General features: G+C 34.7%; 1 protein-coding gene across 1 annotated transcript in view; it reads left to right on the top strand.

Moving 5' to 3' along the window:
- The window catches only part of LOC101889359 (uncharacterized), a 66,201-nt gene extending 53,645 nt beyond the window's left edge, over window positions 1–12,556 (top strand). The window contains exon 3 of the mRNA XM_005183144.4: window positions 11,924–12,556. Coding sequence (XP_005183201.1) covers window positions 11,924–12,132 — 209 coding nt within the window. The 3' untranslated portion in view covers window positions 12,133–12,556. The remainder of the gene's footprint in view (window positions 1–11,923) is intronic.
- Window positions 12,557–15,909: the final 3,353 nt, after the last annotated feature.

Here is a 15,909-nt window from a genome sequence, read left to right as displayed (position 1 = left end):
TTGTGAGTGGATATCATTTTTCCGATTTATTGCCACACAGTGACAGACAAACATTTTAAATAAATGTTAATTTATGGAATTTTTGAAATTGTATCCGACCACTAGCTTCGTTGTTGTCCCGGCTGTCATACATGCATGCACATATAAGAATATTGCCTACGGCTATGTGTTGCATAGCCGAACCAGCGAACACAGTTGCCACAGTTGCCTGTAATGTCAGCATTATTTAAATTTATTGCCCGTGCAAAATTCAAGAGGTTTTGAATAACGAGCGCTAGCCAGCCAGCCACTGATACTGTCAGCGCAGCAGCCTCTTTTCAATTTCCATCATTCAATTCGGGTGGAAAAGTAAAGAAAAATGCAATGTGCCTTGGTTTGCTTTAAAAAGTAAATCAAAGTTTCTTCGTGATATCCCACTCGCCCCCCTTCTCGGCATACCTAAGCTTAGCTAAATCTAAAAGCCTCGGCGGGTGTTGAATTTTTGTTTTCGGTGAGTCTAGGGTCACACCTATGTTTGGTTTGCCATGTGTCCGCCGCCGATGCTGGTGCATACAAATGAGCACCGTGACACCAGAAACGGTTGGCGGTACCGGTGTTAGGTTGCATGGAGTGCACATTGCCCGGATCTCATGTGGCGCTAATTTGTTGCAATTTAAACATTTTTCCACAACAATTGGCCGCGGCTGAGCGGGTGCGGGACAATAGAAAGAGAGAGCGAATTTGTTGCAAGTTTTGGCCTTTTCGTATCCCAATGGCGATTTTCCATTGAGCTATTGTTTTCATTTGATTGGAATTCAATTTGAGTTTTGTTGCGAGGTTTTGTTTTGCTATTTTTCATAAATTTACATTTAACAAGTGCGTGCCTAACAATTGTGTCAAAATCGCTTGATATTGAGCAGCGCCCACATCAAGCAGACAGATAGTCCGACAGACACTTGGTTGGTTCGCTAGTTGGGTTGTAGGCACACAACCCATATCAGCTGTGCCCTGTGACTTTAACAATAAAATTGACAGATATTGGAGCCATATCACGATCTCATTACCAATCATGTAAATGCAAATTGTCTTCACCTGTTGAACCTTTTCGATTGCGGGGTGGAGAGCATGTGACACGTAAGAATTTTGCGTAGAAGGTGAGTCAAGAAAAGGCTGCAAATCTGGAGCAGATTATGTGATGTTGTATGTCAATACAATTTTCATCTGGAAGATTATATCATTGCCTTAAGACCGTAAGACTTCTTGTCATTTGCCTTATGGCTACAAAGAATTTATATCATTCTATACGACCGAAATTGTCCTGATTGCCAAAGGGTTTACTGTACTCGAAGTTTTTGTACCCTCGGCCTTATGACTACAAAGGCCGAGACCCTGTGTTTCATCGAAATTATGACTGTCGACCATAGTCTCTTTTGACAGAATCCGTTTTTGGGCATTTGGAATCGATCTAGCCATGTCTGGCCTTTCTGGCCGGTAACTGCAGAAGGAACAAATAAGCAAAGGCTATAGTCGTAGGGGGGCGACCATGTGATACCCTACAACACTACCATATTTTAGAAGCCCCTTTATGTCCAAGTACATTTTGGAAGATTTCTCTCTTGAAATTAGGAAATTTTTCAGTTTTTGATCCATTTCAACTCCTAAATATTATGCGATTATCTTCAAAAGCAATAGGCTTCTATTCTGGCCCTAGCCCCATCTCCGTTCTAAATTTCGTGAAGATCGGGCCATAATTGCGACCTGTAGAGTAATTACAAATTAACATGGCTAGATCGATTCAGCTCGGCGAGATAGGAAGATTCACATATACTTTCCTATGTGGGAAATCAATATTTCGAGGTGTTACAAAATTTTTGGACCAATCAAACTTATAATACCCTCAACATACAGTATATTTGGTCCAATCATGGCAAATCGTAATATTTATGTCTCACATATGTACATTGAATTCGGGAATCCCTTGAATTATCCAAACCCTTTGTGGGGGAGGTACCAGAAGAAGTGGACCGATATATCCCATTTTAACAGCAGATCTTATGTAGTTAGAAATAATAAGATGTGTTAAATATAAAGAGAACCAGAACCTTATTTTGGATTTTGTGATCGTTTTGGTTATTCAAAACCTTGACCCTTTGTGGGGGAGTTACCAGAAGGAATGGTCTGATCTCTACCACCTTTGTAACAGATCTTATGTTGATGGAAATATTGAGATGTACCAAGTCTGAATGAAATATGATGTTAACTTCGCGTTTTATGAGCTACAAGGATGTTCAAAATTTTGATCCTTTGTGGGGTCAGAAGGAGTGGACCGCTATATTCCATTTTCGCACCAGACCTTGGGTTAATAAAAAATAATGTCCGGTGTGTAATTTGTAGGCAATCGTACTCTTACATCACATTTTATGAGAAATGTTGACCCTTTGTGGGAGAGCTACTTGATGGAGCTGACCCATGCACTGATGCAAATATTAGGAATTGTGAAGTTGGAGCAAAATCAGATTATCCTTTCTCTCTCTCACTCTCTGTTTCTCTCTGTGCTGTTTCGACCTTTTGTAGGGGAGGTTCCAGAAGAAGTGAACCGATATTGCCCGTCTCCGAACTCGATCTAAGTTTGATATTACTCCTTTCGAGAGTTATCGTGTGCACCAGCCAGACAGATAGACGAAAGGACGGACGGAAAAGCCAAGATCGACTCCAAATGTACTGAATCGGATTTGGTCCAAAGAGACCATGATCTAAAACCGTTATTTCGATGAAGCACGTTTTGGACGTATCAAATGATGTCGTAGAAAAATACCATTTAAATGAAAACCATCTTTCCTTTCTTTCTGGTTCGAAAAATAAAATAAAAAAACTTAATACCAATTATATGGTGGCTATAACAAAATGTATTACCCATTTTCAATATCACAACTTCTACGGACCTAAAAAATATTTGAGTGAAATTCAACTTCTGAAACTTCATTCCATTAGGAGGCTAGGGAGCAAGATTTCCACAGATAGGCGGACACGGCTCAAGAATATATATACTTTGTCGGTCCTAAAATTGTATCTGAGAGATTATCTCCCCTCCATAGAAGGTAATCTGTATTCCAATAGTTGTTGTTTTTCTACCGGCTCTTTAACTTTTTGAAGTTTAATAAAACCTTTAATCTAATTAGAAATTTTTCAGAAATAAATATTGTTTGTATTTATTTTAATACCGTCTATAACTGTTGTTTATATTGAAAACATATGGAAATGTGTGTACAAACATATATATGATTTAATTTTGTGTGTGTGTGAGTCAAGATTTGATTTAAAAGTTGTTGAATGTTGTTTATTATTGAGTTATTGTTGCATACGGCATACGAATCTAATAACATATACAGACATTGTACAGGGATTTCAAATTATAAAAATTTAAATAATTCTGATATTTAGAAAAAAAAAAATATATAAAAATCCATATTTTAATTCTTTTTTTTTCATACGCGAATAAAACTAATTTAAACAAGCAAAAAAAAACAGCTAATTTCGGCAGCTAATTTTCGACTCATTACGAATTTCAAATACGATATCTGAAACAGCTCCGGTGAATTATGTCGATACAATCATTAATATGGGGGCTATGCGAAGACGTGGACCGACATTTAGGAACTTAAGCCATGTAACAGCACCTGTGCAGTTTACACGTCCCTGACATTTAAAGTTCTAGCTATTCTCAAAATACTAATAGCTTTTTGACCTATTAGTACTTTTGTCCGAGATTCAAAAATTCGGACATATTTTGCACTCTACAAAAATAGAGATACCTCTACAACATTTCTTCTTGCACTTATTGATCAACAGTATTACTTTTCGTACCTTAAAGGCATTAATATCCCAACCAAATTCTTCTTAAATATTGAGTTTTCGGCGTTTTTAGCTTTTATTTGTGATCACATTTTAAGGCATGAATTATTGAATATTTTAATCTGACCATGATTCCTTAAATTTTGAGTTTTCGGTGTTTTTAGCTATTATTTGTGATCATTTTTTTTTAAGAATGAATTATTGAATATTTTAAAATGGCCATAACTCCTTATATATTAAGTTTTCATACAAATTACAAAACACTTGCTCTTTTTAAGCAACGTTATACCATTTTGTACATTAACCTCTTATGAAATTTCGTTTTCGTCAAGTACAAGTTTCACAAAATATAAAGTGAACCACAAGCAAAATGTCAAAGTCCTACCTTTTACTGACTAGTCAATAGTAATGTTTTACCATTTTCTAAATATTATAGTACTCGTTGTCTTAAAGTGCTAAGTCTCGGAAATCCCGCCTTATAACACATTTCTACACAAAAAGTGATATATATTCAAATATTCATACTCCTGCCCGGATCCACAGACCAATAACAATTCAGTACATTTTGGTACTTTTCGTATCCTCAAAGAACTTTTTTTCATGTTGTACCATTTGGTACTTTGGTACACTTCTAGTTTTAATCGACACATCAATAAAGACGCTGTACCATTTTTTGCCGTTTAGGTTTTTTCGTACCCTTAGAGTGTGAATTTTCCAAATTGTCTCCTTATTCTCCTCCCATTCTTATACCCTCAAATTTAAGAGTGTAGGGAATATATATCCTTTTACACCGCCATAATGTGCATCATCGAATAACGGCTTAAGATCCCAAGTCTCCCCGGCCGAAATTAGTTTCAGGGCAACAAGACAACAATTCTGAAAAAAAAATTAAGTCATATTGAAAAAAAATCTCATGCGATAAAAAAATATGACACAAATTGAAGAAATGCAAGAAAAACCAGTAAGCAAATGCTATGATCGTGTGAGGCCGACCATGTGATTCCCTACAACACCACAATATGTTGTAAGGGCCCCTATGTCCAAGTCCATTTTGGAAGATTTCGTTTTTGGTATGATGTCAAAGAGCCCACCCTTAGCTTTTTGACCGGTTGCATTTCCATCGTGTCGTTAGGTATTCTAAACAATTTCACACGAAAGTTTTGGTTCTAAATGCTATACTTCTTCCCAGTATTTAACTTTAACCTCATGCAAAATTCCGTGTCGATTTGTTTTTGATTGTGACACGTAGGGCGACTGCAAAATGAGGAATATTTTAATCTTTTGGTCCATTTGAACCCGAAACAATATATGTTCAAAATAATAGGCTTTAATTCTGATCCTAACCCTACATCCATGCAAAATTTCGTTAGCATTGGACGATAATTGCGACATGTATAAAATACCCTCAGAACGTAGTGTTGCGGGGCGTAAAAATTTAGAAAATTTACAATTCAAAAGTATAAGTCAAATCAAAAAATGAAACAAAAAATATTCTCTATTTTATTGGGGGATATGTTCAGCGATTTTCTTATATTTTATCCTTTTCTGGCAAGAGACCATTCCGAATTCATGGGAATTGTGAATATCGGCCCAGCGGTCCTTGACTTATAAGCAGAATAAATAAGATATATATCTTGGATATCAGCATCACTGTAATAGTCAGAAGTGTCCTTTTAATGTATTTGCGAGTTGGGTGGGATTGAAAATATTTGCGGTTTAGTGGAAATTTTCGTATATTTTCATATAAAAGTTATGGTTTATTTTATCCGCTAAATATTGTCTGATGACCTCCAAACTGGTAGGCTTCTTTCGTTTCGATTGATTCATAATTATGGCCTGTAGAGCAATAGCAAAATCAGGAAATTGTTCTGTTTTTGGTTCATCGATCATAATCTCCAAAGACAATAGGCTTCAATTCTGAACCTATCCCCACCTCTATTTTCCATTTCGTATGGATCGGCCCATAGATTTCGAGGTGTTACATAATTTTTGGCCCAATCAAACTTATAATACCCCCAACACATGATGTTTTCAAACCCCATTTCAAAACCTATCCTTAAAATTTCAAAATATAATTTCTTATTTCAAAACACTGTGCCGCAACAGACGAGACAATCGGACAGACACATAACAACTGGATAGACGCACACACACACACACTTCTACACACCGACACACTTTACATTGGTTCAAGATAAACCTTGAACCTATTCTAAATGAAGTTTTATTCGACTTTTCGTTGCGATTATTGCCAATGCAACCTCTCAATGCAATTCGGCGTCGCACGCAATAGGCCGAATGAAAACCATAAAATCATTTGCTGCCTATTTCGATTTCTCCTCCATTCTCTCGATTTTTTCGTATTCGTTTTCGGTTTTTTTTTTTGAAATCTTACAAAACAATTCCAACAAATCACAGCGTCCAAGCAATTTCTGTGGAGAGAAGGCGGAGGCTTGAAAGTAGTTTTTGGCTAAAATAAAAATAATAATAACAACGCCAACAGCAGTAGCAACAACAATAATAACTCTATTTGCAAATGTTGACAATGTTAATTGTGGCGAAATATCACAAAACGAAGCAAAAGGTGAAGTAAAGCGATTTATGGGGTGCTCTAATGGTCGGAAAAGTTATGGTGGCCTTTTTTGGGGTTAAGTTGGTCAGAAAAAAAAAGACAAAAATGAAAGGATATTATTTTCCATGAAAAATGTTCGTCTGAAGTGGGGGGGGGGGTGGTGTAACAACTTGGAAGAAATTTACATTTTGGCAGAACTCGTCAAAATGCTTTTAAGTTATGTGGCAAGAGGAAGGTAGCTGCTAAAAGAATTCTAATCATTTTTATACCCTACACCACATAGTAGTAAGGGTATTATGTCTGACCCATAGTTACTTTTGAGGATCTCCATAGAATCACTTTCTGAGTCGATTTATGCATGTCATTCCGTCTGTCCGTCCGTCCATGTATTCTTCTAAACGAAATGCAGGTCGCATTTATTATCCGATTGAGATGAAATTTTCCAAACAACATTTGTTTGGCCCAAGGACGAAGCCTATTGAAATTGGAGATAATCGGTAAAAATTTAGATATAGCTCCCATATATATCTTTGTCCGATTTGCCTTTTATCGTGCACCAAATGTGTAATGTCAGCCCGAATAGTATGGAATTTTGCACATACAACCAGATCAGATATAGCTATAGCTCCCATATATATTGTTCATCCGATTTGTTATTTTTGTCATCCGCAGTCGTAATATGCACTCTGTAACAACTATATGTGGGGAAATATATCAAATGCAGCTCAGAAATACCTTTGCTAATTTTTATCGAGATCGTTTCAGATTTGGATATAGCTCCCATACATAACTTCGTCCGATTGACCTTTTATTGTACACCAATCGTCTAATATTTGCCCGAATAGGATGGAATTTGGCACATGCGACCGAATTGAGTGTAGTAGGAGCTAGTATGCCAAATTTGGTGAAGAGCGGTTCAGATATAGCTATAGGTCCCATATATATTGTTCATCCGATTTGTTGTTTGTTGTTACCCACAGCCAAATACAGCTCAGAAATATCTTTGCCAAATTTATATATATATATATATATATATATATATATATATATAAATATATATATACGTATATATACAACAATATATGGGACCTATAGCTATATCTGAACCGATCTTCACCAAATTTGGCATACTAGCTTCTACTACTATACCATATATATATATATATATATATATATATATATATATATATATATATATATATATATATATATATATATAAGTTTTTATCCGATTTCAAATTATTTTTGCATCAAATGGGCAATAAAAGTCGGAATTTAAAAGATACAAATGCTTCGGCATATTTCGTACTTTCAACTTTAAATTACAATATATATTCATAGAGTGTAAGATTAAATTCTCCCATAAAATCTTTTAATTGTTATGTGGAGCTCTACAAAATTAGCAAAGTGGTATAGGATATCATAAAGTCGGCCCGCCCGACTTTAGGACTTTCTTTACTGGTTATAAAATCGAAGTGTTTTCTTTTTATTTTTTATTTTTTTTTTTTCGAAAACCGCAAAGCGAAAATATTTAATTGTATTTTAAATGCCTGCATTCTTAATGATGTGTTGCATTCTATTGCCGTGTTTTACAATTAAAACCAACCGAAAACCACTTACGAATTATCTCCACCAACCAGTGAAAATAGTTTATGACTTGTTGAGATGTCAGCATTTACAATTTGTTTTAAATTTATTTGCATATTTTTGCCAATGTTATTTATGCCACAAGTTTCGAAGCAAATTTCAAAACTGCCGCCATTTGTTTGGTGTCGGGCATTAAGTGGCATTACAAAATGGCATTACAACAACTCACCAATCATGACTCTGTTGCAAATTTTGAAAAAAAATATGGCTAAATGATTTCATAAATGGTTGTTTGATTGAGTTTTATGGAGATCAACCCACGCAATTTGTGAGCGAACTATAACAACATCGAAGAACATAAGTTATGGGTATTGGATTTTAATTGTAAACTGCTTAAACAACAACATTAGTAATTTTACGTAATTAATTATGGTCTAGGTATAATATCATTAGAACTTCTGAATGTAAAAATATACGATTCAATACAATACACAAAATACCTGCAAAAACTATTCTATGTAAATCGGATACCCATTTACACAAAAGTCTCCTTACTTGTACCCTTTAGATTAAATGCTCTTTAGAGGACATCTATAGATGACAAATTTTCTACAAAACTTCTAAAATAGATGCATTTCTACTGGTGGTTTACATATAGCCAATAGAGAATACTTTACACCTCTTCTGCAGATAGAAAACTTCGCAGGGCAATTTATATAGAAGTCCTAACAAGGTCTACAGTTTTTTTTTTTTTTTTTTTTTTTTTTTTTTTTTTGCAGACATGAAACATTCTATAGATAGAACACCTTTTACATATCCAAGACCATCTATATATTTTTCACAGATGCCAGTTTATAGGGCTCTTAAGACATATTATCCGTTTGCATATCCTCCATAAACTACTGTTTAAGCCTCCTATTCACTATCCAAGATTATTTGTCACAAATTCATTGAAGAAACATTTTTAAAAGTCCATAAATCCTAATTATTAAATCCCTAAAAAAATCCCTGACTTCTGGCCAGAAAAACTTAAAAATATTCTTTAAAACTCTACGGGGTTCTTGAAGATAATTTTTTAAAAAATATGATTTTTTTTAAATATTTTAAAAATTTATAAAATATATGACCAAAATGTTTTTTAAAAAATTTTATTGCTAATATTTAAAAAATGGAAATCCAATTCCACGTTTTACTTATTTTATTATTCAAAATTTTGAACTTTTGTGGGGGAGGTACAAATACAGTGGGACAATAATGTTACTTTTTTCATCCCTACCTATGCCTTATCTAAATTTAACTATACTTTTTTCACACTAGAAAACAAGTAATCAAAGGCTGTGTCCGTGCGGGCACACTACAATTTGTGGTAAAGTGATCTTCCTAGCATTTGTCCTATTACTACGCTCTATGTCGTGTTAATGGGTATTCAAAACAATATTTGAAAATTTCAATTCGTCTCTATTATTTCCTGTTTTGCAGATATTTCTCCGATATTTGTCAACAAAATCATAAGTTTGATTGGGCCAAAAATTATGTAACACCTCGAAATATTGGTTTCCCATATAGGAAAGTATATATGGATCTTCCTATCTCACCAAGCTGAGTCGATCTAGCTATGTATGTCCGTCCGTCCGTCTGTCCATGTTAATTTTTAATCACTCCACAGGTCGCAATTTTCGACCGATTCTCACGAAATTTAAAATGGAGGTGGGGCTAAAGCCAGAATAGAACCCCATTGCTTTTGGAGATGATCGCATAATATTTAGGGGTTGAAATGGACCAAAAACTGAAAAATTTCCTAGTTTTGTAGTTGCTCTATAGGTCGCAATCATAAACCAATCGACGCAGAAGTTAGCATGGGGCTAGAACTTAGGGCTGGGCAGACCCCTTCCAATTTTGATGGTCATCGGGTAATATTCAGTGGTTTCACCCACCATAACATTTGTGTTAAATAAAAGTCAAATTTTCCATTAAACCGCGAATATTTTTAATCCCGGCGAAATCACAAATAGACGAACGAATCAATTCTGACCGTTACGTAGATGCCGATAGTAAATATATGAGATATATATAGCGAAATATATACAATGTATGTATACCAAGGAAGGGGACGTTAGATAGAATGCTTATATCGCAAAAATGGCTGGAACGATTTTTACAAATTTTGTCAACATAGAAGGCTGCCTTGACATTAAAGAATAAAATCTAGAAAAACGCGTAAAAAGATGCCAATAATGATGTTAATATAGATTTTGTATTATTTTGTGACATTTTTTAATTTTTTCTTATTTTTTATCGCATCCGATTTTTTCAATTTGACTTATAATATTGAAGTGTATATTTTAAAATATTTTTTCACCTCCAACATAGGTTGGAGATATTACATACAGATTGCAATTAACGTCCGATCCTCACGAAAATTTTCACAAGGGATGGGTTAGGTTGAGAAGGGCTAGGCCTATTGTTTTCAAAGATGTCAGCAATATATTTAGGGATTGAAATGGATCAACAACTAAAAATGTTCCTGATTTTGCAGCCGTTATAAAGGTCACAAATATAAAGCAAAGGACACGAAATCTCGCAAGAAGTTAGAGTTTAGGACAGCGGATAGAATATACCACTACTTTTGTGTGAAAAATACCAACATTACTTACAGACGATATCCGAAAAACACAAAAGGCGAATTTCTGGCTTTTTTATGCTGATTTCGTAGACGAATATAGCCAAATATCGTAGACAAGCAAATTTTATAGATGAGTCTCAATGTGGAGATACAGAGGGGCCTCTTGCTCTTGGAGATAATCGCAAAATATTTAGGGGTTCAAATGAACCAAAAACAGAAAAAATGTCCTGATCACACAATTGAGGCCAATCAATACGCCTAAGAAGAGAGTTCAGGACAGGGAAGAATTCTAGCATTTTGGATGACCATTGGATTATATTTAGCTGTAAAATGGACCACAACAACTAACAGCACGACGGATTACGTAAATATTGGACAAATGTCCTTGGTCGAAATGCTAAGAGTATTATCTGGGCAGTGCTCTTTGATATAATTTCAAATACGAAATCTTCAAAAAATGTGTGGACATGGGTTTTTAAGATATTGTAGTGTTGTAGGGTATTATATGGCCGGCCTGGCACGAATACAGCTTTGCTTACTTGTTTTTGCTATAATTATTGATTCGAAAATTTTAAATTTACCGTTTTCTTACTTAACAAGTAAAAAGTAGTTAGTGCGGCCGAGTCGAACTTTGATTACCCTCCACCATTTGGGACGAATTAGGACATTAAAAAAAAAATAAAATCCATTCAACATTCTGTTAAAATCTTAAAAGTACAGAATATCGGAAGGTGCCGATATATGGGGGATATACGTTATTGTGGAGCTATACAGACAAAAATCATCCAAATACCGAATATGTGGTGAACCGTTATATGGGGGCTATATCTTGGACCTATATAAATAATTCTCTTTCAGGGGATAACGTACTCACACGGAACTCCTTGTGTGAGTTTTCAGACTATTCTGTTGAAGAATGTTGCAAATATCATCAAAATACCCAAAATCGGGGGTACCGATATAGACCATTTTCGAACTTGACCTGCCTGCAGACAAAAGACAGATCTATGCAAAATTTTAGCTTCCTGCCTTAACTCGTTTTGACTTTAGGGTGATTTCAACAGACGGACGAAGCGTCTTAGAACTTTACGCTGATCATTTCGAAGAGTTACAAATGGAATGACGAACTTAATATACCCTCCATGCTATGTATGGTGGAGGGTATAAAAATTCTGGAATGTTGTAAAAAAAACCCTAAACTTCAATATTCAGTATTTTAAAACAATTTTTACTTTTTTAATCTACCATCCCCATTAATTATCATCCTATACTAAAACAATTCTCTCTCTTCCTCTCCATTTCAATTTCAGTTTATGGCAAACGTGTCATATCACGTTCATGTTTCTACGAAGACATTGATGATCCAGCAGATAAATGTGCCCGTGACACCACCTCGTCGTACATTAAGACCGTATTCTGTGAGACGTGCAACTCGGATGGCTGCAATGGAGTATCGGGACTGATGCCCTATGGGACGCTATTGGCGTTGACAGCATTGCTGGTCAAATTAATCAAATAAATAAAAAGAGAAAGCAATTCAGTTTGCGTTCAGCACTTACCTCCCCACGAAAAAAAAAATGAAAAAAAGAAAGATAACTTAAAGCGAGTTGGAACCCCAGTTTTTGGAGTTTTACAAAATGCGCTTTAAAACTCGAACCTCTTTAAATAATAATAAAAAAATTATATCAAATCATTGTTAGTTTTTAAGCAAAACAAAAAAAGTATACAGAAAATTTTGTAAATTTATTCATGTTTATATTTCAGTTTTCGTTTGGATTAGCTATTAGAAAAAAAACTAATATTTGGGTAACAATTTTGATTTGTAAAATTAATATTTTTGTAATATTATTTTGAGTTTAGTAAAGCTTTAAATAAAAAGAAAATAATTTATTTAATTTAAAATACATTAACTTAACTGGTTTAAGAAAATTTGCATTACTGTTGTTTAAACAAAAAATAAATAAATAAAATTCTTATTTAAGCAATGAAATAAATTGTACGATGTCTACACCAACACAACCATATATTCACGAATCAACACTTATCCCCCCAACACCTGTACTGTAAATGAATAAATCTGCACAGCATTCAAACATGTTACAATAATAACCAGATACAAACATCCACACAACCAATCAATAAAACGAAAAATCGATTATATAATTAACTAGCTGGCCCGGTCCGCGTTGCCGGCCCTTACTTTTAGTCTTTAATGCATATTTTTTTAAGCATTATAGAATTATGAAAGCGGCACAATTTTTATTATAAGTAAAATAACTCCATAGTAATTTCTAAATAGAAATAAACATTCATGGGAAAAATTATAATAGATAATAATCTACCGTCGGTTTTAGATATTTTGAATAGCCTGATCTTATTTTTCAGCCTAAGGCTATAATTGAGTGTTAAAAACCTGTATGATATAGAACTTCTATAATAGCCCCATGTGAAAACTCAGCTAAATTTTTGGTATTGAATTTCCAATGTTAAGAATACCGTGCTGCGTGGTATTTAGTTTTGTCCACCTCATAATTGAGGGCGGAATGATTTCAAAATAGTCAAAGATAATAGCTTTTTTACACCCATTACCGTGAAATATTAATTAATTTATTTTTGTCATTTAAATTGTGAGTTGGAGAACCCATAAAGTCCATATTTTTCATCATAGTATAATTCAATAACGAACAAAAAAATTAATATTCGTGATTTTTTCATGTTTCTGCCACAATTTGATATTTCGGAGTTTATGGCATGTAGATGTTAATCCCACATCTACGTTCCCAACCAATATTCTCTTGGGAGTTTCAAATTCAATAGTATATCAAATTTTCTTTTCTGACCAAACATTGGTTAGGAAAGCGGATTTGTGGGTACACTAATGTGAGAACTATACTCGAATAAATGCCTATGTGGACAATTATCTGAGGGACGATTCTCTACCCCAAAGTTGCCTAAATACAATTTTTTAGCCAAATCAATTGATGAATGTGGTCAAGACCAAGATGAACTCTACTCCGAAAATTGAAAATATTATGAGAAGAGGTTTTTTACACCCTTAGAAACAAAGATGCCTAATAAAGGCCTAAAGATGAAAAAAATGTCGAAGACCCCGAACATGGCTTAAATTATATGATGGTTATACCAAAACATGATCATATTTTGCGAGGATGGTTTCTTATCAAATTAAAATGGGTGTGAGAAAAATGTGGTTAAAATGTAAACAGTACTTGAAATAGGGTTGTACCCTTATCCGGGGGTCATATATCATGACCTGCAAAAGCGATTTAAGACATCTTGAAAGTTTAGGAACAATTTCTTTCTTTTTTCCTAAATGTCCAATTCGCTCTACCATTTTGCACCCTTTATATTCGGTATTTCACTGACTGCAGTTCCAATGAATTGCATTTTGAGTTCTCATTGGGCGGATTATTGCCATATGAAAGATGTAGGTCCACGTAGGTCACTCATTTTATTTTAAATATTATTCATTCAGATTTCAAGGCAATAAAAAATGTTCACTTCAATATAGTATGTCAAATTGAAAAAAATCACACCAAAAAGAAATTTGTTATTAATATTTTTATTGGATACCATTCCAAAATTGTATGAATTGTCAAGCCGTTCTTTAGTTATACCTTATGTAATTTTTTCCCCGATTTGAGAATTTTTGCAATGAGATCTCTTTTTTCAAGATTTTTAGAAATTTTGACTTAAATTTGGTGTGACCGCGTTAAATTATTTCGATAACATCTATTTCGTTTCGCCACCACATAATTTGGTACTACACTTCAATGTAACCCGGCTTCTATTTCAGTTCTCAAGAAATCGAGTCAAAATAAATTGGTATTAATATTCGAATCAAAAAGAAAAAAAAAAATATTAAAAAAACACTACAAATGTACATTCGAAAAAAGTAAGTCAAAATAGAAAAAAAAACATACAAAATAAAACATTACGATTGTACATTTCAGAAGTCAAAATGAAAATGTTAATATATCACATTTTTACGCGATTTTTTTGAATATTATCCTTTTCGGAAAAGAGACAATTCAGAATTTGTATGAATCGTTAAAATCAGATCAGCGGTTCTTGAGTTATAAGCGTAGTAACTAACACAACTTACATTTATATATATAGATATTTTCTAGTATTATTTTATAAATTTCGAATAAAAAAGAAAATATAAAAATATATAATTTTTTTAATTGGGAAAAAATAAAAATATGTAGATATGAAGATTTACTAAAAATATACATAAGCGGGGTTTCAGGAACACCTATTGAGGTTTTCTATAGAATATGGCATTCCTTGAGGTCTCTATGGAAAGCCGACACTGCTTCAAAAGACTTCTAAAACATGCCTTCTTTGAGCTCTTCTATGGAAGAAGACTTCCTTTAAGCTCTCTAGAGGAGAAGACCTCCCTTGTGGACGTCTGGAGTGGACCTTTGAGGTCATATGGAGGAGTCTTGGGGTCTTCTAGTGAAGAAGACCTCTCCTGAGGTCTTCTAGAGACGAAGACCTCTCCTGGGGTCTTCTACAGACGAAGACCTCTCCCTTGAGGTCTTCTACAGACGAAGACCTCTCCCTTGAGGTCTTCTATAGACGAAGACCTCTCCCTTGAGGTCTTCTATAGACGAAGACCTCTCTCTTGAGATCTTCTATAGACGAAGACCTCCCTTGAGGTCTTCTATATAGACGAAGACCTCCCTTGAGGTCTTCTATATAGACGAAGACCTCCCTTGAGGTCTTCTATATAGACGAAGACCTCCCTTGAGGTCTTCTATATAGACGAAGACCTCCCTTGAGGTCTTCTATATAGACGAAGACCTCCCTTGAGGTCTTCTATATAGACGAAGACCTCCCTTGAGGTCTTCTATATAGACGAAGACCTCCCTTGAGATCTTCTATATAGACGAAGACCCCCTTTGAGATCTTCTATGGACGAAGACCTCTCTTTAGGTCTTTCATGGACAAAGACATCTCTTTAGGTCTTCCATGGACGAAGACCTCTCTTTAGGTCTTCCATGGACGAAGACCTCTCTTTAGGTCTTCCATGGACGAAGACCTCTCTTGAGGTCTTCTATGGACGAAGACCCCCTTTGAGATCTTCTATGGACGAAGACCTATCTTTAGGTCTTCCATGGACAAAGACCTCTCTTTAGGTCTTCCATGGACGAAGACCTCCCATGAGGTCTTCTATGGAAGAAGACCTCCCATGAGGTCTTCTATGGAAGAAGACCTCCCATGAGGTCTTCTATGGAAGAAGACCTCCCATGAGGTCTTCTATGGAAGAAGA

This window comes from Musca domestica, unplaced genomic scaffold (assembly GCF_030504385.1).
Source record: "Musca domestica strain aabys unplaced genomic scaffold, Musca_domestica.polishedcontigs.V.1.1 34, whole genome shotgun sequence".
Classification (NCBI taxonomy): Eukaryota; Metazoa; Arthropoda; class Insecta; order Diptera; family Muscidae; genus Musca; species Musca domestica.
Note: the sequence above shows the minus strand (reverse complement) of the source record. Positions and strands in the feature narration are given on the sequence as shown.